Source organism: Scyliorhinus canicula, chromosome 1, assembly GCF_902713615.1.
Source record: "Scyliorhinus canicula chromosome 1, sScyCan1.1, whole genome shotgun sequence".
Taxonomy (NCBI): domain Eukaryota; kingdom Metazoa; phylum Chordata; class Chondrichthyes; order Carcharhiniformes; family Scyliorhinidae; genus Scyliorhinus; species Scyliorhinus canicula.
The window spans coordinates 186,388,729-186,414,890 of NC_052146.1; the positions used below are offsets into that span (position 1 = coordinate 186,388,729).

General features: G+C 49.4%; 1 protein-coding gene across 9 annotated transcripts in view; it reads left to right on the plus strand.

The window, feature by feature from the left end:
* ninl (ninein-like) overlaps window positions 1-26,162 on the plus strand; it is a 132,612-nt gene that overhangs the window by 9,965 nt on the left and 96,485 nt on the right. For 7 of the 9 annotated variants that reach the window (XM_038804611.1, XM_038804603.1, XM_038804663.1 and 4 more), the window contains exons 2-4: window positions 4,501-4,700; window positions 7,637-7,733; window positions 19,210-19,415. In XM_038804611.1, coding sequence (XP_038660539.1) covers window positions 4,518-4,700; window positions 7,637-7,733; window positions 19,210-19,415 — 486 coding nt within the window. In that variant the 5' untranslated portion in view covers window positions 4,501-4,517. The remainder of the gene's footprint in view (window positions 1-4,500; window positions 4,701-7,636; window positions 7,734-19,209; window positions 19,416-26,162) is intronic. The other 2 variants (XM_038804654.1, XM_038804671.1) reach the window with 1 other exon arrangement.

Genomic DNA, 26,162 nt, shown 5'->3' on the forward strand with positions numbered 1-26,162 from the left:
ATCCTGTTCCAGTCACTGAGGGACATGGCCCAGTCTGTGGTGACCATGGCGGAGGGCCTCGACATCCTGTTCCGGTCACTGAGGGACATGGCCCAGTCTGTGGTGACCATGGCGGAGGGCCTCGACATCCTGTTCCGGTCACTGAGGGACATGGCCCAGTCTGTGGTGACCATGGCGGAGGGCCTCGACATCCTGTTCCAGTCACTGAGGGGCATGGCCCAGTCTGTGGTGACCATGGCGGAGGGCCTCGACATCCTGTTCCAGTCACTGAGGGACATGTCCCAGACGCAGGTGGGCATTGCCGATGCACTGCAGAGCATAGCCCAGTCACTGAGGACCATCGCTAAGGGCGTTCACACCATGGTGCAGACAACAGGGAGCTGCCGGGACTGGCCGAGCCAGATGACTCAGCAGCCTCAAGAACTCATTCCAGATGTTCCTCCATCCCATGGAGACCCCCAAAGCCCTACGAGCACTGTCAGGGAGGAGGAAGCGCTGGAGGGAATATAGGGGGGGGGGGGGGGGGGGGCGCGGTGGCAGGGGCAGCTGCCGTACAAAGCCTCGCCCTATGAGAATCGGGGTGAGCAGGAGGGCCTCCCCGGTCCTCCAGGCATGCTGAACCTTTGCCGACACTGGTCCTCCACCTTCCAGCTCCTCCTGCGAGTCCTCCCTGGGCTCATCCTCTATCCCCTCTAGGCCCACCTCCTCCTCTTCAGACAAGGCCGCATGTCACCTCGCTGCTGTGCCAGGTTGCGGAGGGCACAGTAGACCAACTCAAAGTGGGGAGCCTCTGGGGGGTATACTGAGCGGTCCAGGCATCGGACTGCATTTTGAGCAGTCTGATGCTCTGCTCAATGACAGCACGGCTGCCAGCATGAGCTTCATTATATCGGGTCTCCGCCTCAGTATCCAGCCTCCGCACTGGTGTCATCAGCCAGGACCTCAGCTGGGCACCCCTTATCCCCCAAGCACCAACCCATCATCCTGGGTTGGTCCTTGAAGACGCCGGGGATCTCCGATATGTGCAGCACGGTAACGTGGTTAGCACTATGGCTTCACAGCACCAGGGTCCCAGGTTCGATTCCCGGCTTGGGTCACTGTCTGTGCGGAGTCTGCACTTTCTCCCCGTGTCTTCGTGGGTTTCCTCCAGGTGTTCCGGTTTCCTCCCACAAGTCCTGAAAGACGTGCTATTAGGTAATTTGGACATTTTGAATTCTCCCTCCGTGTACCCGAACAGGTGCCAGAATGTGGCGACTAGGGGCTTTTCACAGTAACTTCATTACAGTGTTAATGTAAGCCTACTTGTGACAATAAAGAATATAAATATATGTCCTAGGATGTCGCTGTCATGTATGCTCCCTGGGAAGTTGTGTGCATAATCCTGAGGTGCTGGTCATACGCAAGTAGAACATTCAGGGAGTGGAATCCCTTCCTGTTAACGAAGGCTGCTGCCTGATGCCGCAGTGTGTATAAGACAACATGCGTCCATTGATTACCCCCTGGACCTGGGCATCCCAGCAATGGCGGAGGATCGCGCTGCCCGGGCATCTTGGTGGGCTGGTCTAGCTCAAAATTGATAAAGTCTGAAGGCCTATGGTCACAAGGATATCCCCAGCGCGAAGCCCAGCTCGAGTGTTTGATTGTTGGCTGCTGCCTCTATGGTACTGCCACTTGAGTTTGGGCATACTTGTTCAGGATTTGAAGTTTGATTGAAATGTAATACAATAATCATTGTTTGAGACATGGCATGTGTTCCCACGAGAGGCAGTTGAGAATATTTTGTTTATTAAAGAGTCAACAGTACGGGCGGCATGATGGCGCAGTGTTTAGCACTACTGCTTCACGATGCCGAGGACCGGGGTTCGATCCCGGCCCTGGGTCACTGTCCAGGAGTTTGCACATCCTCCCCGTATCTGCGTGGGCCAAAAAGATGAGACGGGTAGGCGAATTGGCCATGCTAAATTGCCCCTTAATCGGACAAAAATAATTGGGTACACGCAATTTATTTAAAGAAACAATCAACAGTAACAAAGGGTTCAATATCAACTACATAACATCCCACAAATCACACTGACCATTAAACATCAAGGAAACATCACGGTTCCATATTGGTACCAATACAAAGCATTAGCAGCTCATTTTCACACAAAAAAACTAAATGCACGATATCACCCCTCGTAGGTTCCTCAACAGAAACGGAGGATAAGCCTGAGAATGTGCTATCATGTCCAGAACTTTGTCATCGGAATTATCTGTCCATCAATTTGTGACTTGTTCCATTATCAGTGCCATTCTCCGTCTAGGAGCCACAGCTGTGCAGCCCCCCCCCCCCCCCCCCAACACGGCTCAATCTCACAGCAACTAAATCCTGGCATCCACATAGTCCACTGGAGCTCAAGGTGCAGTTGAACAGCCTTGAATTCCAGCATGTAGTTTTTAAAATTTAATGTACCCAATTTTTTTTTTCCAATTTAAGGGACGATTTAGTGTGGCCAATCCGCCTATGCTGCATTTTGTTGGGTTGTGGGGGTGAGACCCACGCAGACATGGGACGAATGTGCAAACTCAACACGGACAGTGACCCAAGGCTGGGATTAAACCCAGGTCTTCAGTGCTGTGAGGCAGCAATGCTAACCACTGTGCCACCATGCCCAACTTACATGCAGCACTCGCCACACCAGTAACAAAAGCATCAGCAATCTGCGAAAGCATTTCTTCAACGGGAATAATATTGCGCACCAGTCTCTTCTTGCTTCAAGCCGGATTGCCACCTGGACTCGTACGCTCCCTTGAGCCCAGTGTTCCAGGACTCGGGTATCTGAGAGAGGGTATCTGGTACCTTCATTTATTGTTACAACCTCTGTTAGTGCAGCACATTGGAGGTGCGGGACTGCTATCACTGAGCAAGGCAAACTCTTCAGAATGTGGGTTAACCTGACAGGGTGAAGAGTTTGATACTTGGATCTTGTGCTGTATAACTCTGTGTCTGTTTGTGCATGCATCCAGCCACTGAGCCATGGTGGGAAGCTAGCGGTTTATTATGTGTTTTTCTTTAATGAAAAACTAAATTGTTAGTTTAATCTGAGCTGGAAAGCTTTGTGGACTTGCTTCCCCTTCAATGGTGGAAATCTGCAAATCCAAAGAATTTCCTCTCCTGGTTGGTAACCCCATCTTCACATTCCCACTTTCCTCATTTTGGGAAGTTCTTTTTTAAAAAATAAAATAAATTTAGAGTACCCAATTCTTTTTTTTTTCTAATTAAGGGGCAGTTTAGCGTGGCCAATTCGCCTACCCTGCGCATCCTGGGGTTGTGGGGGTGAGACCCACGCAGACACGGGGAGAATGTGCAAATTCCACACGGACAGTGACCCAGGGCCGGGATCGAACCTAGGCCCTCGACACTGTAATGCAGCAGTGCTAATCACTGCGTCACCGTGCCACCCCTATGGTGTTGAATTATAATAGCAATATTCAAAATCTACCTTGATTAATTTCAAGTCAAAAGGAAATCTCAATTTAGTCACTTCGTTGATTTTTCTCTTGGATCTTCTTTTCCAGGTTCCATTAAGGATACTCCAAATTACACTCGAATGTAACTTGATTATATAGATTTCCAACTGATGGAAAATTGAATCCTGGAATCTTGTGTAATAAAGAATTGTTCCAGCTCGTAATCAGTTGCCCTGTTAAATTATAATACCTGGACAATATTTGTTGTGCTGAGGATAGTGTTGTTTCCTATTTGATGTACTGATGTATTCAATGGCACTTGTTATTTGAAAATTATTCATTCTACTAAAGGTGAAGATTCACCAGATTTGGAGGAAACAGATTTTGGAAAGGATGTAAGGTGAATTAATAGAATACATCAGCGTTGACGTTATAGTTGAAGAAGATAACAGTTTGCACCCCCCCAGACTTTCTGCATAGTAATTGAATGGCCTGATTTTCCTACCCCTAGAATAGGGGCCGCGTTCCCGGCGGCGCGGGCCATATGTGGCCTCAGCAGTCGTGAGCCTGGCATAGCGGCTGCGGAGAGAGAGAGGACATGTGGACCGTGTTTGGCACCGCCGTGCTGCTGGTCGGGGGGTTCTGCCAGGGCTGGGGGGAGTGATGGGGGATGGCCAGGAGGTGGGCTGTGAGGTCAGGGTGGGTGGGTGCGCTGTCCAGCACAAACTGGCGCTATCTTTTCTGGTGCAGTCAATGCGTGTGTGGGGGGTGTAGGTGTACGAGTGGTTTGAGCTTGTCAGCCTGCACAGGTCCAGCACGGACCCGGCGATTCTCCCATCATTTTTAGTGTGTTTCATGCCGCGCTGCTGCTAGCCCTTCACTGGTACCGAAATCGGTGCTGGTGTGGCTCTGATTTTCCCATCGTGAAACACCATGGATCCTCCGTTGGTGTCAGCACTTAGACGTAGGAACAGATAATGCAGCCTATTGTTTTTGGATTCTCCCTACTTTTCTTTTAAACTCTGGTCAACTCTTAATTCTCCTCTGCAGCTGAATGGTGCTATGGGATGGATGAAGCAGAACAGAACAAGTACGTGTTACAGCTGAAGGATGTGTTTGACAGCTGTGACACCACAGGGACCGGATATCTGGACAGTGGGGAGCTGACTGAGCTGTGCCAGAAGCTTCACCTGGAGGCCCAAATCCCTCTTCTATTACAGACGCTTTTAGGCAGCAACCATCATGGCAGGGTAAGATTGGAGGCATTTTCAAATATTGACATAACAAAGAAGACAAACACAAAAAACAACCGCGGCAACAGCAAATAGACAAAACATCCTTGTTACAGCCCCCCCTCGCTCTACCTGCTGCCACCCCCCCCCCCCCCCCCCACCCCTGCTGCTGACAACTCACCTTAAAGAAGTCGATGAACAGCTTCCACCTTTAGGTGAACTTCTCCTCTGCACCCCTGATGGCGAACTTGATTTACTCTAAGTGCAAAAGCTCTGCCAAATTGCTCATCCATAACCCTCCGTTCAGCGGCTCTGAGTCCCACCAGTATGATGAAATCCGTCTCCAGGCTATCAGGGAGGCAAAGGGCAATACGTTGGCCTTGTTCCCCCCCCACTGCGCTCCCGGATCCTCCGACACTCCAAATATTGCTGTCTCCGGACTTGGAGCTACCATTGTCCCCAAAATCTTCGACATTATATCTGCAAATCCCATCCAAAACCCCCTCAACCTTGGACACACCTAAAACATACGAACATGGTTCAGTGGCCTCTCCGCACACCATCCATACCTATCTCCCAACCCTAGAAAGAACCTACTCATCCTGGACACCGTCATGTGGGCCTTGTGTACCACTTTAAACTGGATGAGGATTAGTCTTGCACACGACGAGGACACATTTACCCTCCACAAAACCTCACTCCATACTTCAGCCTACCTTCGTATTATTTATCCATTTTCATGCATGCATTCAGTTTTGTTTCAATCCAAATTACTATTACTATTTAGTATGTTTCCCACCACCCTTTCAGCCAGTTCAATCAAGAGCACAAGATGTAAAAAAAGTCCGCAGTTCCTTACTGGTTCCCTTGCCACTTCCCTCAAATCCATGTTCTCCGGTTACTAATCCACCTGCCAGTGAAAACAGTTTCTCCTTATCTACAAAGTGTACAGTGGGGTGGCACGCGGCGCATTGGTTAGCACTGGGACTGCAACGCTGAGGACCCGGGTTTGAATCCCAGCCCTGGGTCACTATGGAGTTTGCACATTCTCCCTAAAAATGTTAAATTGCGAGGATGTTTATTTTTAGACTGGACTTGTATTCCCTTGTGTATAGATCAGTGATGGGGAACCTTGGCGACTGAGTGAGCCGCATGAGTGACCCTCCTTCATCTCAGTTGGTCACAAGATTGAAATCAGCCTCGTTCGCTAACAATGACCACGACCCCACGAATAAGATTAATACATTTAATACGCGCTGAATGTTTCATAATGAGTTAGAGAAAATGCTTTGTCATTTATATTTTAATAGAACTATTAGCAACTTTAAATGGTAGAAATAAAATAAATATATGCGCTTTGGACACAGAGGGAGTTGCACGGCTCTCACGGTCAATGTTGTGGCAATCAGCACACATCTCACTTGCTTTATGTGCGGACCACCCCACTTAAAGCGAGAGGAAAAAAACTACACGGACAGTGGTAAGGGCAGCACGGTAGCATAGTGGTTAGCACAGTTGCTTCACAGCTCCAGGGTCCCAGATTCGATTCCCTTGCGGACTCTGCATGTTCTCCCCGTGTCTGCCTTCGGGTAGTCCGGTTTCCTCCCACAGTCCAAAGATGTGCACGCGAGGTGGATTGGCCATGCTAAATTGCCCTTAGTGTCCAAAAAGGTTGAGTGGGGTTACGGGGAGGGTGGGGGTGTTGGCTTGGGTAGGGTACTCTTTCCAAGGGCCGGTGCAGACTCGATGGGCCGAATGGCCTCCTGCACTGTAAATTCTATGAAACTCTATGAAATCAGAGGAATGTGCCAACCCCAAGCGTGGGCAACGTGAACAAATGTCTCGTGGGCCACATGCATCTCCCGGGCTGCAGGTTGTCCACCACTGGTATAAATGATCTTAAGTGTTTCGCATGAATAAACAAATTTATTGCGTAGATAGAGAGAAACTATTTCTTCTGAGGTTGAGTGGGTAGGTGCGGTGGGGTAAGTGGTCCAGAACACGGAGGCATAACCTTAAAATTCGATCTAGGCTGATGCCAGGAAGTACTTGTCCTCTATTTCCACATAAAAACTAGTACAGAACTCGCTTTTCCTGAAAAGCTGCCAATGCTCAATTAATTGAAAATTTCAAAACTGGGATTGATAGTTATGTTAAAAAGCAGGATATTAAGGGATACAGAAGTACAGTGTGAATAGGGCGTCCTTCCTGTTAATGGGATGGAGAGTGGCCTTAATTGGTGATTATTGGTTTCTCTCCAAGCCACAACAAGATCCGGATCTCGCCAGTGGGAGCGGGCCGGTTAGATCGGAAACCGATCGGTGCCTGCCACGGTTCCCGATTTCAGACTCTACTGCGCTCTAACCAGCTCACTCGGATCCGTGCCCAGCACAGCCATTAGATCTCGCCCTCCGTCTTTAATTACTCATACACTTTACCCTAAAATATTACTTGTTGAAAGAAATGTTTCTAAAGCCGGCAGAGATCTTGCTGACGGCTGAGATGGGGAGATCCTTGTTTATAATAGTGGTGGGAAAACACCTGTAGAGGGTGAAGCAAGACCAGCTGAGTTTAGTCTAGAGACACGCGGATTAGGTGGTCGGAAGGAAGCAGAAGGCATCCCGTCGTGTGAACTTTTCAGAAAACTGTCAACTGTTAAAAAATTTCATATTTTTAAGTTCAAAACTTGTGGAAACAAGATATGTATTGGTATAAATGATGTACAGAACATATATCACTTGTGCAACTGTTGCCTCCAACAAAAACACAGAATAATGGACAATCTCAGCAGGTCTGACGGCATCTGTGGAGAAGGAAGGGAGCTAACGTCTTGCGTCTGGATGACTCTTTGTCACTCTTTAGGGGTTTGTTAGGAGAATCTCTTGTGTAATGATGTCAGTAGTTTGTTACCCTCATTTTCTTCCAAAAAGTAACTGATGGTATTTAAACTTCAGGTAAATTTTGAGGATTTTAAAGAAGGCTTTGTTGCTGTGCTATCTACCAGTATTAACCTCAGTATCTCAGAAGATGAGAGCAGTTATTTCGAACCAGGTACGCACAGTCTCCATTTCATATATTTTAGTTTAATTTACCCTCCAGATAAGAGCGGGCTTGATTTTCCCTCATTTAACACTGTGGAACATTGTTACAATTTGTTGGTGTATCAAGTGTAATTGACCTAAGATTAGACATCTATGATCTTGAGAAATGTAATACTGGCCATATTGCCTGTTCAACCTCCGCTGCATTCAATATAATCATGGCTGATCTTGTCTTAAACTTCTTTTTGCTGCCTAGTTACCATATCCTTTGATTCCCTGAGAGACCAAAAACTTGCCTATCTTGGCCTTAAATATATTCAATGATGGCACATTCACAACTCGCTGGGGTGAAGAATTCCAAATATTCAAATATTCTTTGAGTGAAGAAATCTCTCCTCATCTCAGTCCTGAAAAGCCTGAAACTGTGCCTCCTTGTTCGAGAGCCTGAGCTCGATATCTCAGTATCTATCCTGTCGAGCCCCTTCACAATAATCACCGCCCATTCTTCAAAACATCTGAGAACATGGAGCCAATTTATCCCAGGAACCAATCTAGTGAACCCTCACTGTACTGCCTCCAATGCAAGTATATCCTTCCTTTAAGTGTGGAGACCAAAATTGCACACACTAATTTAGGTGTGATCACACCAAAGCCCTGTACAACTATCGCAAGTCTTCTTTATTATTGTACTCCAATCTTCTTGCAGTAAACGCCAACATGCCATTTGCTCTCCTAATCGCTTGCTGTACCTGCATGCTAACTTTTTGTGTTTCTTGTATGAGTACACCTACAGTCTCTCTGTACATTAAGATTTACAATTTTCACACTTTTAACAAAAATATTCTGCTTTTGTAAATAATCTCCCATTTGCCCACATTATACTCCATCTGTTATCTTGTTGCCAACTCAGTTAACCTGTCTATATCTCTTTGGCGCTTCTTTGTGTCCTCCTCAGAGCTTGCATTCCCACCTAGCTTTGTATCGTCAGCAAACCTGGGTGCATTTGTTTCTGTCTCTTCTTCTAAATTACTAATATAAATTGCAATAGCTGAGACCCCAGCACTGATACTTGTGGCACACTACTAATCTCACACAGCTTTCCAACTTGAAAATGCCCAATTTATGCCTACTGCTGCTTCCTGTCCGTTCACCAATCTCTATGTGTGCTAAAATACCACCCCAACTCCATGATCCCTTATCTTTTTAAAAAATAAATTTAGAGTACCCAATTAGTTTTTTTTTCCAATTAAAGGGCAATTTAGCATGGCCAATCCACGCAGACATGGGGAGAATATGCAAACTCCACACGGACAGTGACCCAGGGCCTGGAATCAAACCCGAGTCCTCAGCGCCACAATCCCAGTGCTAGCCACTGCACTACATGCCGTCCTATGATCCCTTATCTTGTGTATTAACTTTTTGTGTAGCTTCTTATAGAATACCGTTTTGAAAATCCAGGTATACTACACTTTCTGATTCACCTTTATCGACCCTCCCGGTTACAATTTCAAATCTCCACTAGGTTTGTCAAACACAATTTCCCTCCCCTCTGGGCTATCAGGGAGACAAAGGCCAAATCATTGTCCTCTCTCGCCCCCTGGACTCCTGAGCCTTCTGACACCCCGAATATCGCCACCACCACACTCGGCAGGTCTGAGCACCCCTGCCACAACTCCATCCCACTCCATCAATTCCTTACAGATATCCGACACCCTTCCCTCCCCCATTTCATCCTTCAACCGCACCTTGTCCTGCAACCCCAGGGGTGGCAGCCCAGGAAAGGACGACACCTCTCTCCTTACAAAGTCCTGAACCTGCAGGTAGCTAAAGCCATTCCCCCTGGGCAACTCATCCACTTCCCTCAGATCCTCCAGCCCGCAAATCTTCCCCCTATTAACAAGTCGCCGAAGCTTAATACGCACCTGTCACCACTTCCTAAACCTCGCATCCATTTTGCCTCCTGGAGCGATTCTCGAGATCGTTCACCTTCTCCCTCAGCCTCTTCTGGCTTTCCCCCATCACTCCCACCTCCGCCACCAGTAAGGCGAACTGCACCTCATGCCCCCCCTCGCCTCCACTTTCTGAATCGCCCGGCCCTGGGACTCCAACCTCTGCTCAACTCGCTTGATCCACGATCTCAGCGGTTCCACCACCTTGGCCAGGTCTTCCAGGGCCTCTTTCCTCTGCTGCAGGAACTTATTATTCAAGAACTAAACCAACTGCTCCACAACCATGGGTGGGCAGTGCCCCCCCTTACCCTCAACTTTCTTACCTGTGGCGTACCACGATGACTCTCCTGCTCCAGCTGATCTTTCTTTCTCTCACCGCTCCTTGTCCACGGATCCATCCACCAACCACACCAGCGGCGTATTACCTTTCCTGGGCACTCCTTCACCTTTCGCCCTCAAAGACCATTGGTTGGAATGTGAGTCTTTACAGGAACAATAATAATAATAATAAATACTTATTGTCACAAGTATGCTTCAATGAAGTTACTGTGAAAAGCCCTTAGTCGCCACATTCTGGCGCCTGTTCGGGGAGGCCGGTACGGGAATTGAACCCATGCTGCTGGCCTTGTTCTGCATTACAAGCCAGTTGTTTAACCCACTGTGCTAAACCAGCCCCAGGAACAAACCGTGTGAGTGGAGTGAGTAATAATCACAGGTAATCGAGGTGTGAATTGCTGAGCAGAAACTGGTAGCCAAGTTCCGCACACATGAGGACGTCCTCTACTGGGATCTCAGGTTCATGTCACATTACACGTAACCCCCACCATACTGCCCGGGTTTGCAGAATCCTATTAACTGGGCAGCATCGCATAGTGGTTAGATCAGTTGCTTCACAGCTCCAGCGTCCCAGGTTCGATTCCCCGCTGGGTCACTGTCTGTGCGGAGTCTGCACGTTCTCCCCGTGTGTGCGTGGGTTTCCTCCGGGTGCTCCGGTTTCCTCCCACAGTCCAAAGATGTCCGGGTTAGGTGGATTGGCCATGCTAAATTGCCCTTAGTGTCCAAAAAGGTTAAGTGGGGTTACGGGGAGAGAGTGGAGGTGTGTGCTTGGGAAGGTGCTCTTTCCAAGGGCCGGTGCAGACTCAATGGGTCGAATGGCCTCCTTCAGCACTGTAAATTCTATGATTCTATGAACTGTCCTGGCTTGAGACAATTCTTTGCATTTCAATCTGTAATTATCTTGCAATTGTGCCTCTGCCTATATATGCTGTGATTGTGAACCTGACCTCACTTCACCTGATGAAGGAGCAGTGCTCCGAAAGCTTGTGCTTTCAAATAAACCTGTTGGATTTTAACCTGGTGTGGTGAAACTTCTTACTGTGCCCACCCCAGTCCAGCGCCGGCATCTCCCCATCTTTGTGACATGGGTTGAGGGATAAATATTGGCCAGGATACAGGGGAGATCTCCCCAGCTCTTCTTCCAAGTAATACCACAAGATCTTTTTTTTGGGTAAACATTTCATCACAAAGACTTTGCTTTCAATATTGCAGCACTCCTTCAGTACTGCGCTGGAGTGTCAGCTTAGATTTTGTGCTCCATTCTATGGGATTAAAAACTTGAACCCAGAGCATAGGCTCATGCGAACATGAAGCAGTCACAATCTGAAGAGGGTGGTTAGTGTTGACGTTGAACAAAAAGAATTATGTTTCAATATAAATCAACGAGCTGCTTTAACAGTTCTTTCTAACCGCCTACTAGCCACCAAAGAATGATGTGATCCTGCCACTTGCAACAAGTTGTCACACTGTCTTGATTGAAATATGAGAAAGAGGACAAAAGTCTATATTTCCTTGTTCATTTTATAATTGAAAACTCTAAATTGGGTGTTTATCTCATGAGCAAGGACAATTTTATAAAGGTTCCTGTGTGAAAGGGTAGGACAAGAATCCATTGTACGCCCAAAGAAACTGAGAACTGACCAGACCCTGATTAGACTGCCAATTAGTGAATTGGTCAGCTCCCAGCAAATTTTAAGTGGTTGGAGGAGGCATGCTCTGATGGCCAGTTTTATTATTCTGCATTATGCTGAATTTCTAAAATGTAAAATAGAATGCTGCAGTCGATTTTTTTTTTTTAAAGTCCAATTTTATTTTATTGTACTGCCAGTTTGGTCAGTTGGTTAAGATGTAACCAGCTCCTTTGAGCGGAATTCTCCCATCCCACCCGCGGTGGGTTTGCTGGCGAGCATGAACAGAGAATCTACCAGGAGCCAAAAAGTTGGAAACCAGGTTGCTCTTCTCCCAGTGGCAGCTTCATGGACCCCGATACTCCTGTTGGCTGATGGCGTAAATGCCACTTGCATTCATTGGTATCTGATGAATGTCTATTAAAACAGCTGCCGACCGACTTCCCGTTAGGCCTTCCAACCTTGTGTTACACCAGTGGGACATTACATTGGTATGAAACCCAATTGATAAAGAATGGCGTGCACAAGGCGGTGCTCCGTTCCCAAGAAACTTTGAGGTGAGTGCAACAAAGCCTTTCTGCCATAGTGCTGAGCTGCTCCTGACACGTTGTTCACCACTCCGCTGGGCAGACTGGTTCCTGCCTTCCATCTTCATGCCGAGTTGGTCTTCATGGACAGCACCGTGCTACTGGACCCATGGATGCACCTGTGTCAATGAGTTGGATCAGTAAAGTGCCTGGGGTTGGGGAGTACAGGGGTCTCCTTTCCCCTGGTGCCACACACCAGTGTCTATCTGGACGGCACTGTGCTGTGGGACTCATGCAGCCACCCCACCCAACAGTGGATGGGGCGCGACATGAGGCCGAGGGTGGGGTGGCTGAAGAAGTTGAGGGAGGCAATGTGGAAAGAGGGCTGTGCAAGGAAGGGCGGGCGAGGACTCATGATGGCAGACAGGGGACAAGGAGGTGGATGAAAAGGACGGACAATGAAGACCGAGGGAAGGGAACCTGGACCCCGAAAAGGCTGTATGAAAAGCTCACAAACGAGAAGGACAAAGGGACACAACTTGGTTACTGGGAGGGATGGCACAAAGACTCCAAATGCAGTGGATAGAGGTTAAAATGGGGCCTGGGTGCTTCGCAAGTGATGGGCTTGGTGGGATAGGGTGGAGTATGACTGAATGCATGGAACCTTTCCCCCCCAGGTTGTTAACACCCTGCACAGCCTGGTGAAGGTGGGCTGGATAGAGTGATATGACTGTGCTGTACTGGTATTTAAATATGGTGCTGGAACCTTCTTTTTTTTTAAAATAATTTTTATTGAAAGAGTTTTTCCATACAGACATTTACCCCTACTAATTTTTAAATTATTTACAACACAATCCCTCTAGACAAATGTCCCTCCCTCGCCCGCCCTCTCGCGCGCACCAGTCCTCCCCCCCCCCCCCCCCCCCAGGCAACCTTAACAAACAAGGCAGCCTACAGTTTCAGACATGAGCAAGCGAGCAGACTTGCCCGCGTTACAGTCGTGCATGTCCCCCCCACGACCCTTGCTGCCCCCCCCTCCCCCCCCCTCCCTCCCTCCCTCCCTCCCTCCCCCCCCCCCCCCCCCCCCCCCCCCCCCCCCCCCCCCCCCCCCCCGGGTTGCTGCTGCCACGACCCCGAACGTCTATCTCTGATCTAAAAAGTCAAGGAAAGGTTGCCACCGCCTGGCGAATCCCTGTACCGACCCTCTCAGGGCAAATTTGATCCTTTCTAGCTGAATATAGCTAGCCATATCGTTAATCCAAGTTTCAACGCTTGGAGGCCTCGCGTCCTTCCATTGAATTAATATCCTTCGTCGAGCCACTAGGGACGCAAAGGCCAGTATTCCGGCCTCCCTAGCCTCCTGTACCCCCGGTTCTACCCCGACCCCAAAGATCGCAAGCCCCCATCCTGGTTTGACCCTGGACCCCACCACCTTCGACACCGTCCTTGCCACCCCCTTCCAGAACCCTTCCAGCACCGGACATGCCCAGAACATATGCACATGGTTCGCTGGGCTTCCCAGACATCTGACACACCTGTCCTCACCCCCAAAGAACCGGCTCATCCTTGTCCCCGTCATGTGAGCTCTATGCAGCACCTTAAATTGAATGAGGCTCAGTCTCGCACACGAGGAGGAAGAGTTGACCTTCTCCAGTGCATCCGCCCACGTCCCGTCTTCTATCTGCTCTCCCAGCTCCCCTTCCCACTTGGCTTTCAGCTCCTCCCCTGATGCTGCTTCCGCCTCCTGCATTATCTTGTAGATGTCTGATATCTTCCCCCCTCCGACCCAGACCCCCGAGAGCACCCTATCACTCGCCCCCTTACTGGGGAGCAGGGGAAACCCCTCCACCTGCCGCCTAGCAAATGCCTTCACTTGTAAATATCTGAACATGTTTCCCGGGGGGAGCTCAAACTTCTCCTCCAGCCCTCCCAGGCTCGCAAACCTCCCCTCTATAAACAGGTCCTTCAGCTGCCGTATGCCCACCCTGTACCAGCTCTGAAATCCCCCGTCGATGTTCCCCGGGATGAATCTATGGTTCCCTCTTATTGGCGCCGCCAACAGACCTCCCATTTCCCCCCTATGTCGCCTCCACTGCCCCCATATCTTGAGGGTGGCCGCCACCACCGGGCTCGTGGTGTACCTCGTGGGGGGGAGCGGCCATGGTGCCGTTACTAGGGCCCCCAGGCTTGTGTTGCCACAGGACGCCCTCTCCATTCGTTTCCAAGCTGCCCCCTCCCCTTCCATCATCCACTTGCGCACCATTGACACATTTGCCGCCCAGTAGTACCCCGAGAGATTGGGCAGTGCCAGCCCTCCACTGTCCCTACTCCGCTCCAAAAAGACCCTCCTCACCCTTGGGGTGCCATGCGCCCACACGTAGCTCATGATGCTACTCGTCACCTTTTTGAAGAAGGCCCTAGGGAGGAAGATGGGCAAGCACTGAAATAAAAACAAGAACCTTGGGAGGACCGTCATTTTGATTGACTGCACCCTCCCCGCCAGCGACAACGGTACCATGTCCCACCTCTTAAATTCCTCCTCCATCTGTTCCACCAGCCTGGAAAAGTTCAACTTGTGGAGGGTCCCCCAGTTCCTTGCCACCTGCACCCCTAAGTACCTAAAGCTCTTTCCTGCTCGCTTGAAGGGGAGTCTCCCAATACCCTCTCCCTGGTCCCCCGGGTGTATCACAAAAACCTCGCTTTTGCCCAAATTTAGTTTGTACCCCGAAAAGTCCCCAAACTCTGCTAATAGTTCCATTATCTCCGGCATTCCCCCTTCTGGGTCTGCCACGTACAGCAGTAGATCATCCGCATACAGCGATACTCGATGTTCCTCCCCTCCCCTAGTCAGTCCTCTCCACCCCCCTGAACCCCTCAGTGCCATCGCCAACGGTTCAATCGCCAGTGCGAAAAGTAGGGGGGATAGGGGACATCCCTGCCTGGTCCCTCGGTGGAGCCCGAAATACTCCGACCTCCTCCCGTTTGTCACTACACTCGCCGTCGGGGCCGAGTAGAGCAACTTCACCCACTTAATAAACCCTTCCCCAAACCCAAACCGTTCCAACGTCTCCCACAGGTACTCCCACTCCACCCTATCGAATGCCTTCTCCGCGTCCAGCGCTACCACTATCTCAGCCTCCCCCTCCACTGCCGGCATCATAATTACATTCAGCAATCTCCGCACGTTCGTGTTGAGCTGCCGCCCCTTCACGAACCCCGTCTGGTCCTCATGGATTACCCCTGGCACACAATCCTTTATTCTAGCTGCCAGGATCTTTGCCAGCAACTTGGCATCCACGTTCAGAAGCGAGATAGGCCTGTAGGACCCGCACTGCACGGGGTCTTTATCCCGCTTCAATATCAGGGAGATCAGAGCCTGCGACATTGTCGGGGGCAGAACCCCCCCCTCTCGCGCCTCATTAAAGGCTCGTACCAGTACCGGTCCCACCAAGTCCACATTTTTCTTATAGAATTCCACCGGGAACCCATCTGGCCCCGGCGCCTTCCCCGCTTGCATCTGACCTATTCCCTTGACTAGCTCCTCTAGCCCTATTGGCGCCCCCAGCCCTTCTACCAGCCCCTCCTGGACCCTTGGGAACCTCAATTTGTTTAGGAAGTCCTCCATTCCCCCTCTCCTCGTCGGCGGCTCAGACCGATACAACTCCTTGTAAAAATCCCTGAAGACCCCGTTCACTTCTTGCCCCTTCTGCACTACCTTCCCGCCCCTCTCCTTCACTCCCCCAATCTCCCTAGCCGCATCTCGTTTGCGAAGCTGGTGTGCCAGCATCCTGCTCGCCTTTTCCCCATATTCATAGACCGCGCCCTGTGCCCTTCTCCACTGCGTCTCTGCCTTCCTGGTGGTCAGCAGGTCGAACTTGACCTGCAGGCTGCGCCGTTCTCCCAGCAGCCCCTCCTCTGGTGCCTCCGCATATCTCCTATCCACTTCCAATAGCTCCCCCACCAGCCTCTCCCTCTCCTGCCTCTCCTTTCTTTCTCTGTGCGCCCTTATGGAAATCAGCTCTCCCCTGATCACTGCCTTCAGGGCCTCCCAGACCATCCCCACCTGCACCTCACCCGTGTCATTCAAGTCCAGATAGCTCTCAATGCTCTTCCGGACCCTTTTACACACCTCGTCGTCCGCTAACAGCCCCACATCCAGCCGCCACAGCGGGCGCTGGTCCCGCGCCTCCCCCATTTCCACATCCACCCAATGCGGTGCATGATCAGAGATCGCAATGGCCGAGTACTCAGCTTCCCGTACCCTCGGGATCAGCCCCCTGCTCAACACGAAGAAATCGATTCTGGAGTACACTCTATGGACGTGGGAGAAAAAGGAATACTCCCTCGCCCTCGGCCTACCAAACCTCCATGGGTCTACTCCTCCCATCTGCTCCATGTACCCCCTCAGCACTTCTGCCGCTGCCGGCCTCCTATTGGTCCTTGAGCTTGATCTGTCTAGCCCGGGGTCCAGCACTGTGTTAAAGTCCCCCCCCATGATCAAGCCCCCTGCCTCCAGTCCCGGAATGAGGCCCAATAGGCGCCTCATAAAACCCGCGTCATCCCAGTTCGGGGCATATACGTTGACCATCACCACTTTCTCCCCCTGCAGCTTACCCTTCACCATCACATACCTACCCTCCTTATCCGCCACCACCTCCTCCGCCACGAACGACACCCTCTTTCCCACCAGAATCGCCACCCCCCCGGTTCTTTGCGTCCAATCCAGAGTGGAACACCTGTCCCACCCACCCCCTTCTCAGGCGAACCTGGTCCACTACCTTCAAATGGGTCTCCTGTAACATTGCTACATCAGCCTTCAGTCCCTTCAGGTGTGAGAATACCCTTGATCTCTTGACCGGCCCATTCAACCCCCTCACGTTCCAAGTGATCAGCCGGGTCGCGGGACGACCCGCCCCCTTCCCCTGCCGATTAGCCATGTCCTGTTCCCTGCTCGCCCCGGGTCGACCCTCCCCTTCTGACCCGCTCCCCATGGCGATGTCCCCCTCCCCCCACCTCTCCAGTCCTCCACTTCCCGTTTCTGGTCTTTTCAGCAGCAACCCGGTGTCCCTCCCTAACCCCCCTCCCCCCCCCCCCCCCCCCCCCCAGGCTAGGACCCCTCCTAGCCGCGATGTACCCTCCATCGTACTCCCGTAAGTCAGCTGGTTCACGCTGACCCGGCTGCTCCTGCCACACTCCGACTCCCCCCGGCTCGGGGGGGGGGGCCTCCCCCCCCTTGCCACTCCTCCCTGGCCCCGCTCCAGCGCGGGAAAGGTCGCCATTGCTAGCCACGCCCCCCACTCCTCCCCTCCCCCCTCCTCTGCCCCGCGCGCGGGAAAACAGAGGAAAGCCCGCGCTTTCGCCCTGCCACACCCCACCCCGCCATCTTCAGTTCCACCCCCGTCCCCGTCCATGCCTGTAAAAGAACCCCCCCTAGGGGCCCATATCCCCGATCTGCTCTCCCCCCCGTCCCACCTCCCCAACTTAACATTATAAATAACAGATAAATAACAAATAACAATGTACTTAACAGTCGCCCTCTACCAAACAGCATAAATAACCATAAATAACCATGAATAACCACAATAATTATAACTAAGGGAAGTTGGCAAAGGGGGAAAAAACATCAGAAGAAAAACCACAGCAAGAGTTCAAAATCCAAACAAAGAATTCAGCTGAAAGTACCCGAGCGGCTACGGCCGCCAAGTATCCCCTGGGTCTAATTCGAGTCCAGTTTCTCTTCCTGTACAAAGGCCCACGCCTCCTCTGGGGACTCAAAATAGTGGTGTTGGTTCCTGTAGGTGACCCACAAGCGCGCTGGCTGCAGCATTCCGAACCTGATCCGTTTTGCATGTAGCACCGCCTTCGTCCGGTTGTACCGGGCCCGCCGCTTTGCCACCTCCGCACTCCAATCCTGGTAGACCCTCACCGTCGAATTCTCCCACTTGCTGCTCCTTTCCCTCTTGGCCCACTCCAGCACTCTCTCACGGTCGCTGAGTCGCTGGAACCGCACCAGCACCGCCCTCGGGGGCTCATTTGCTCTTGGCCTCCTAGCCATGACCCTGTAGGCCTCTTCCAGCTCCAGGGGCGAAGGGACGGCCCCTGCCCCCATCAGGGAGCTCAGCATTTCTGCTACATATCCCGGGAGGTCTGACCCCTCCAGGCCTTCTGCCAGGCCCAAGATCCTCAGGTTCTTCCGCCTCATTCGGGTATCCAGCTCCTCAAAACGGCTCTGCCATTTCAGGTGGAGTGCCTCGTGCACCTCTACCTTTCCCACGAGGACCGTGGCCTCCTCCTCCCTCACAGTCATCTCCTGTTGCAGCTCCCGAATCGACGCCTCTTGGGTCGCCTGGGCTCCCATCAGCCTGGTGGTCGTCGCATTCATTGACTCCAAGAGCTCCATTTTCAGCTCCGTAAAGAAGCGCAGGAGAGCGGCCTGCTGCTCCTCCGCCCATTTCCTCCATTCCTCGGGTGCGCCACCGGCCGCCATTTTGGTCTTCTTCCCCCGCTTTTTTTTGGGAGCTGCTGTTGCTTTCTTTACCACCCCACTCCGGGTACCGACCATAAAGTTGGTCTGGTTCTCTTCAGGGAGCCTTCCCCCACCGGGATTTGTCCTTACAGCGCCGTTGGGGCCCTCCAATCGGCCCGAAAACACCTTTGTAGCAGGAGCAGCCAAACGTGCGACTTAGCTGGTCATAGCCGCAACCGGAAGTCGCCTGCTGGAACCTTCTAAGCCGCCAGTTGACAGCGGCTGGACGAATCCACTGCCAACCAACCAGGAGATTCAGAGGGGAACTCGCCTGTACTAATTAATGAGCTTCCAAGCGCAGATTCGTGTGTGATCCCACCATTCTGACCAGTGGGAAAGGTACCACCGGAGCTGCCCGCCACTGCACAGTCTCAAAAGTAGAGAATTCCTCACTTTCTGTTTGAAACTTAGCTCATTGCATTTTCTCAAATGAATACATTTATTCTAAGAGGGCTTTTTTAAAAATGAGGGATTTCAGTAAAGCTTTGTGTGTCTGAGTGTGTATATTGTTTGATTTCAGCTACCCCAAAGGAGATTGAGCCAAAGTATATCAAGGGAACTAAACGATATGGCCGTCGATCTGTACCCGAATTTCTGGATTCTGAGGTGGAAACAACAGATGATCTGGAGGAGCCGCTTCATTTTAAGGCAGCAAAGGATGAAATGTTTTTACAAAGCGCCAACAGAAGTCATTTGAGACACTCAGCATCTCTTGAAAGTGTGGAGGTTTGTCCAGTTTTTATCCTTTGGTTTGAGTTCTGGCCAACTTCCATCTTCCACCCTCTGAAACTGACAGTGCCTTAACCAGTATCGTGTCCTGTTAACCCATCACCCACCGTGCTCACTGACTTACAGTGGTTCTTGGTCCTGGTCCAGTAATGCCTTGAATTTTAAACGCTCTGTCACAATATACATATCCGTATATGATAGTGCAGAGACACACACTGACTGACACACTGCAAGACCGATCAACACACACAACACAGCAGCCAATCACCAGTTAGGGCATGGTCACTATAAAACCAGAGGGCACTAGTTTTCCCGCTCATTCGGGATGCAGCCTCTGAGACAGACAGAGCCCGCAGTCAGTAGCACAAACATCTACCATCTGCCAGCAGTATAGGCTGGTCAGGTTAGGCATAGGTCTTCAATCAATCTAACATAGTGTCGACCCACCGTGCAATTATGTTCAACAGCTCTTAGTTAAATACAATAGAGTTGTACTATTACAAGTGTTGGTAGCCTGTCTATGTTACTGCTAAGGTAAACGCAGTCTCCACAGATCCAGAGTACCCAACACATCACGCTCATCCTTGTTTCTGTGGTGTTCAAATCCCCTCCTGTCTAGCTATGCAACATCCTCTAGCCATATAAATCTCCAATAATTCAGTGTTCTTCTGATCCTTACCTCCTGTCCAGCTCCCACCGCCTTTGCTCCATTCATTGGAGGCAGACGGCCTCCAGCTTTCTCGACCCTAAGTTCTGAAATTCCCTTCCTAAACCCCTCCGTCCTTCTGCCTCTGGTCTGTGTGGGATTCCTCAGGCTGCTCCGGTTTCCTACCACCAGTCCCGAAAGACGTGCTGTTAGGTAATTTGGACATTTCTGAATTCTTCCTCTGTGTACCCGAACAGGGGCCGGAATGTGGCGACTAGGGGCTTTTTGCAGTAACTTCATTGCAGTATTATTCATTATTCATTTAATGTAAGTCTACTTACATAGAACATAGAACATAGAACAGTAGAACATAGAACAGTACAGCACAGAACAGGCCCTTCGGCCCTCGATGTTGTGCCGAGCAATGATCACCCTACTCAAACCCACGTATCCACCCTATACCCGTAACCCAACAATCCCCCCCTTAACCTTACTTTTCAGGACACTACGGGCAATTTAGCATGGCCAATCCACCTAACCCGCACATCTTTGGACTGTGGGAGGAAACCGGAGCACCCGGAGGAAACCCACGCACACACGGGGAGGACGTGCAGACTCCGCACAGACAGTGACCCAGCTGGGAATCGAACCTGGGACCCTGGAGCTGTGAAGCATTTATGCTAACCACCATGCTACCGTGCTGCCCACTTGTGACAATAAAGATTATTATTAAAAGATTATTATTTTTATCCTCCTTTAAGACACTCCTCAGAACTTACTTATTTAACCAAGCTTTTGGTCACCTGTCCCAATATCTCCTAAAATGGCTCAGTGTCAAATTTCGTCCAATTTACACTGCTGTGAAGTGCCTTCAAGTTATGATTGTTTTATCCCATCAATATTCTTTTAAAATAATTTTGGCACATGCTAATTTGGAATAGATTCAGTAAACTTCTCTTTGATACGCTAGAACGGTTACGAACAAACAAACAATGACACTCCGGAACATTCCATTTGGTCCATCCAGCTTGTGCATGACTTAAATGTTTTGGCTCCTCTTTGAATGCTGTCTTAAGAAAGGCTCATTTCGAAGTGTCGAGTGTGGAACTGACCAAAATTGGTTGGTTGGAATGGTTCGCTCAGTGAAATCTTCCCACAGATTAATCTTATTTTTTTACAAAATGAAATCAATGATGTAGTGACAGCATAGACATGAGGTTGGCTAAGGAACAAGAAGGACAGAATAGTGGTGAATGACTATTTTTCTAGACTGCAGGAAAGGATACAGAGACATTGTGAAGAAAGAACGAGTTGAGAGGCTTTTAAAGTATTTGTGATCCTTGGCTTTGTAAATCGAGGCAGACAGGAGAGTTCATGGGTTTTTCTTTTGTTTGTTTGTTGCCCCCATAGCATTGGTGGCATCACCTTATTTCCTCTCTGACTTTCTTCACACTTCCCTCAGTCCACATCGTGATGTTATCCATCCAACTGGGCAGCACGGTAGCACAAGTGGCTAGCACTGTGGCTGCACAGCTCCAGGGTCCCAGGTTCGATTCCCCACTGGGTCACTGTCTGTGCAGAGTCTCACGTTCTCACCGTGTCTGCGTGGGTTTCTTCCGGGTGCACCGGATTCCTCCCACAGTCCAAAGACATGCAAGGTAGATTGATTGGCCATGATAAATTGTCCTTAGTGGCCAAAAAGATTAGGAGGTGTTATTGGGTTACGGGGATAGGGCGGAAATGAGGGCTTAAGTGGGTCGGTGCAGACTCGATGGGCCAAATGGCCTCCTTCTGCACTGCATGTTCTATGTTCTATCTGATTTTTTTTCATTCCTCTTCTGTTTTTCCTTCCCTTCCTCATATTCCCCTTCAATTATTGTCAGGACAAGGCTGTTGGGTCTTCATTTCCAATGTCCATATTTAGCTATCCTTCTCTCTTTTTTTAACCGTACACTGAACTTCTATTCTTGATTTAACTCATCCATTTCTCCTTCTGTCCATGCAGCTGATTCTGAACATTGAGTTAAAAAACCTTTATAAAATGTGGGCGGCATGGTAGCACTGTTACTTCACAGCGCCAGGGCCCCAGGTTTGATTCCCAGCTTGGGCCACTGTCTGTGCGGAGTCTGCACGTTCTCCCTGTGTGTGCGTGGGTTTCCTCCCACAGTCCAAAGATGTGCTCTTAGGTAATTTGAACATTCTGAATTCGCCCTCTGTGTACCCGAACAGGCTCCGGAATCTGGCGACTAGGGGCTTTTCACAGTAACTTCATTTCAGTGTTAATCTAAGCCTGCTTGTGACGCTAATAAAGATTATTATTACTAGTTAGGCCCCAGCCAATGTATTGTATCCCATTCTGGGCACCACATTTTGGGAAGGATATCATGGTCTTGCAGTGGATGCAGGGGAGATTTCCTAGGGTGGTACCAAGGTGGTACCACAGGTGATGAACTTCACTTACACGGAGAAGCTGAGGTATCTCCCTCTAAGAGAGAGAATGTTAAGAGAAGAGTTGATGGAGCTGTTGAAAATCATGAAGGGTTTTCACAAAAGTGGGTAAAAATCTGTTTCCAGTGACAGGTGGGCCTGTAACCATATCTAAGATAATGAGCTGAAGTACCAAAGGTGAGATGAGAATTTAAAAAAATATATATATTTTTAATAAATTTAGAGTTCCCAATGATTTATGTTTTTATTCCAATTAAGGGACAATTTATCGAGGCCAATCCACCTAACCTACACATCTTTGGGTTTTGGGGGTGAAACCCACGCAGACACGGGAAGAATGTGCAAACTCCACACAGACAGTGACCCAGAGCCGGTATTTGAACCCGGGTCCTCAGCGCCGTGAGACTGCAGTACTAACCACCTTCCCACATGCTGCCCCAGAATGTTAAAAAATATATGTGGAGTCAGGATGATCTGTAATGAATGAGCTGCCTGAGAGGATAGATGGCATTGGAACTGGTGAACTACTTGGAAGGAGGGAAATTTGAATGGTTATGGGGAGGGAGCAGAGAATTAATTATAGAACTGTTTCAAAGAGCCAGCAGATGTATGATAGATGGCTTCCAAGTGTGTTGGAGCATTCTCTAATCTACGCACGCACTCAAAGCCATGTGAATGCCACATAGAGGCAAAAGCATAACCTGGGATATGACGAAGAAAAATAATTTCAGCATCTGTTTTGGATAGCAATCTGATGGACCAGTCTGTATATGGACACCCGAGTCAGGCGAGGTTTGTGGATGGCTGTGATACCCAGCTTGTTTTATCACCATTACGTACAACTAACATTTGGTGGCACGATGACGCAGTTGATTAGCACTGCTGCCCCGCGCCAGGGTCCCAGGTTCGATTCCCGGCTTGGATCACTGTCTGTGTGGAGTTTGCACATTCTCCCCGTGTCTGGGTGGGTCTTGCCTCCACAACCCAAGATTTGCAGGGTAGGTGAATTGACCACGCTAAATTGTAAAATTTAATTGTAAAGAAAAAAAGAACTGGGTACACTAAATTTATATATAAAAAAAGAACAACTAGCATTTATATATTACACGCTAAGAGAAAGCACCTCTGAGCATTTAACCAGGCCGGAGAGATGTTTACTGATTACGAGCAGTTTGGCATTTAGTGAAGAAGGGGCTGGTTTAGCACACTGGGCTAAATCGCTGGTTTTGAAAGCAGACCAAGGCAGGCCAGCAGCACGGTTCAATTCCCGTACCAGCCTCCCCAAACAGGTGCCGGAATGTGGCGACTAGGGGCTTTTCACAGTAACTTCATTTGAAGCCTACTTGTGACAATAAGCGATTTTCATTTCATTTCATTTCAGAAGACTGAAAATATTGGACTGGATTCTCCGATTCTCAGGCTATGGCCTGATGCCGGCGTGGGAATGGTAGCCTTTTATGACAGGAAATGTGACACAAAATGGCCACTGATCCTCCGTTTAGCTGGGGACTAGCAGGAAGGCAGCGTAGAGCACCCAGCTCTAGCTGTCGGTACAGCCCAGAGAATTGCCAGGCCCGTGGCCGCGCATGGACCCGGCCTGCAAAATAGCACCCCTCTTTGGCCTGCTCGCGAGAAGCATGCCACCCCCCACCAGTGCCCCCAGCCCCTGCCAAAGTTCCCCCTTCCTGCGGATTGGCCCTCCCCGACTGTGGCGGTGCTGGACTGAGTCCGCCGCCGCCACACCGAGTTCCCGATGGGTGAGACAATGAGAGACCCACGCCGTCGGGAACCCGGCCGATTGGGGGCGGAGCATCGAGGGTTGGCCTCAGGCATCATCCTGAGGCCATCCATATGGCACACAGCGTACTCCAGGAGTATTGGCGGAGCATAGCAAAAGAAGCGCCACCCCGATTTCATTGGAAACGGGGATTCTCTGACCGATTGCCGAACGCGATTTCGGCATCGGGACTGGAGAATCCCGCCCATTGTCCAGTTTATAAGGAGTCCTTTTTGAAACCAAAACAAATGACTGATCTTGGGAAATAATCCCAAAGATGTAAGTCACGGATATATAGTGGTGTCAATTTCGGATGTGATGATCCCTATGACTAAATAGTCTTACAATGAGTGTTGTTGATGCAAAATGAAAGTTTTCCACTGCTCATGGAACTTCTATCTCTGCATGAGGTACAGTGGAATAGCAATTTGTTTTCTGATTCTGCTGCTCTGAGGATGGTGGGTTAGTTTCCACAGTGTATTTATACTTATTATCATTGTTAGTCAGTGTTCTGATATTGTTCAGGTACTGATGAGTTTGTAATGGTTCAGGTTTAAGCTTTCTGGTGCAATTTGTGTTTTTCTTTTACTTTGTTATCTCTTCAAAAGAACTGACAGAGATGCAGAAACATATAAAACCTTGGTACAGCTGAAACCATGCTGCTTGTATAGCGAGCAGGAAATTGTCTGTTCCCTTACAAAATGAGATTGCAGAGTTCCATGACTGCGGAAGTAGTGATTACATTTTGAGTTCGGGCAATTTTACTGATACGAATGCTGCCCTGAACTCAAAAGATTAACAAGTAGTTTACATTTCAAGGTCATGTAACTGGTTCCTGTGAATACAACCCTTTCCTGTTTGTGTATAAGAGTAATTGTTAGATAATTGAGCAACCTTTTGATCAATTAATCTTCTGGGATGAACCCCCAGTGTAGATGTTTTAGTAGTGTCTCTATTTTGGACCATCCCAGTATCTCGAGAATGATCTGACTTGTGTTTTGCCACCATCCTAACTAGAGCAAATGTATTTCCCTTCATTTAGCTAAAGAATGTATTCACTGTTTTATGCTGCTTGCCAGTCACGCTCTACATGGGTTCCGCTGTGATTGAGTTTACTGAAATTAATTCCATTGTTGCTTAGTTACAGATTTTGTGATAGGTTGCAAACAGTAATTCAAAAGCTTCATGGGCAATTATGTCACCATAGCATAAACTTACTATAAACACATACTCTGTAAGAAAGAACTTATGTTGTTATTGCTTCAGTATGTACAACAACCGTAACACAAATTATACAAATCATAGCTTGTACATATTTTAATTTGGGTCTGCTCTGCTATCCTCCTAACCAAGAAAGTAGGCATACTTGGTTTGCTAATGTTCCTGTGAAGTACTTTGGGACATTTATTGCATTAATGCTTATAGAAATATATATATATAATGTATATACATACATGTGTGTGTGTGTATCTCTATCACTAATTCCCCACCTTCCTGAACCTACATCAATGTGGTGAAGATAGAGCCACAGAGCTGCTGTGGAAGGAGTTCCAGGATTTTAACCAGTGACAATGAAGGATGATATTTTAAGTCAGAATGGCGTGTGACTTGGAGGGGAACTTTGCAGGTGGCGGTGTTTCCAAACATCATCTGCTCTTGATCTATGTGGCAGAGGTCACAAATTTGGAAGGTGCTGTTCGAAGAGCCTTGACAAGTTACTGCATTGCATCTTGTAGATGGTACTGAGTGTGGCCTCAGTGTAGTTGTGGTGGAGGGTCTGAATGTTTGCGGAGGGGGTAGCAATCAAGTGGGCTGCTTCGTCTGAAATAGAGTCAAGCTTCATGAGTGTTGTTGGAGCTGCACTCTTCCAGGC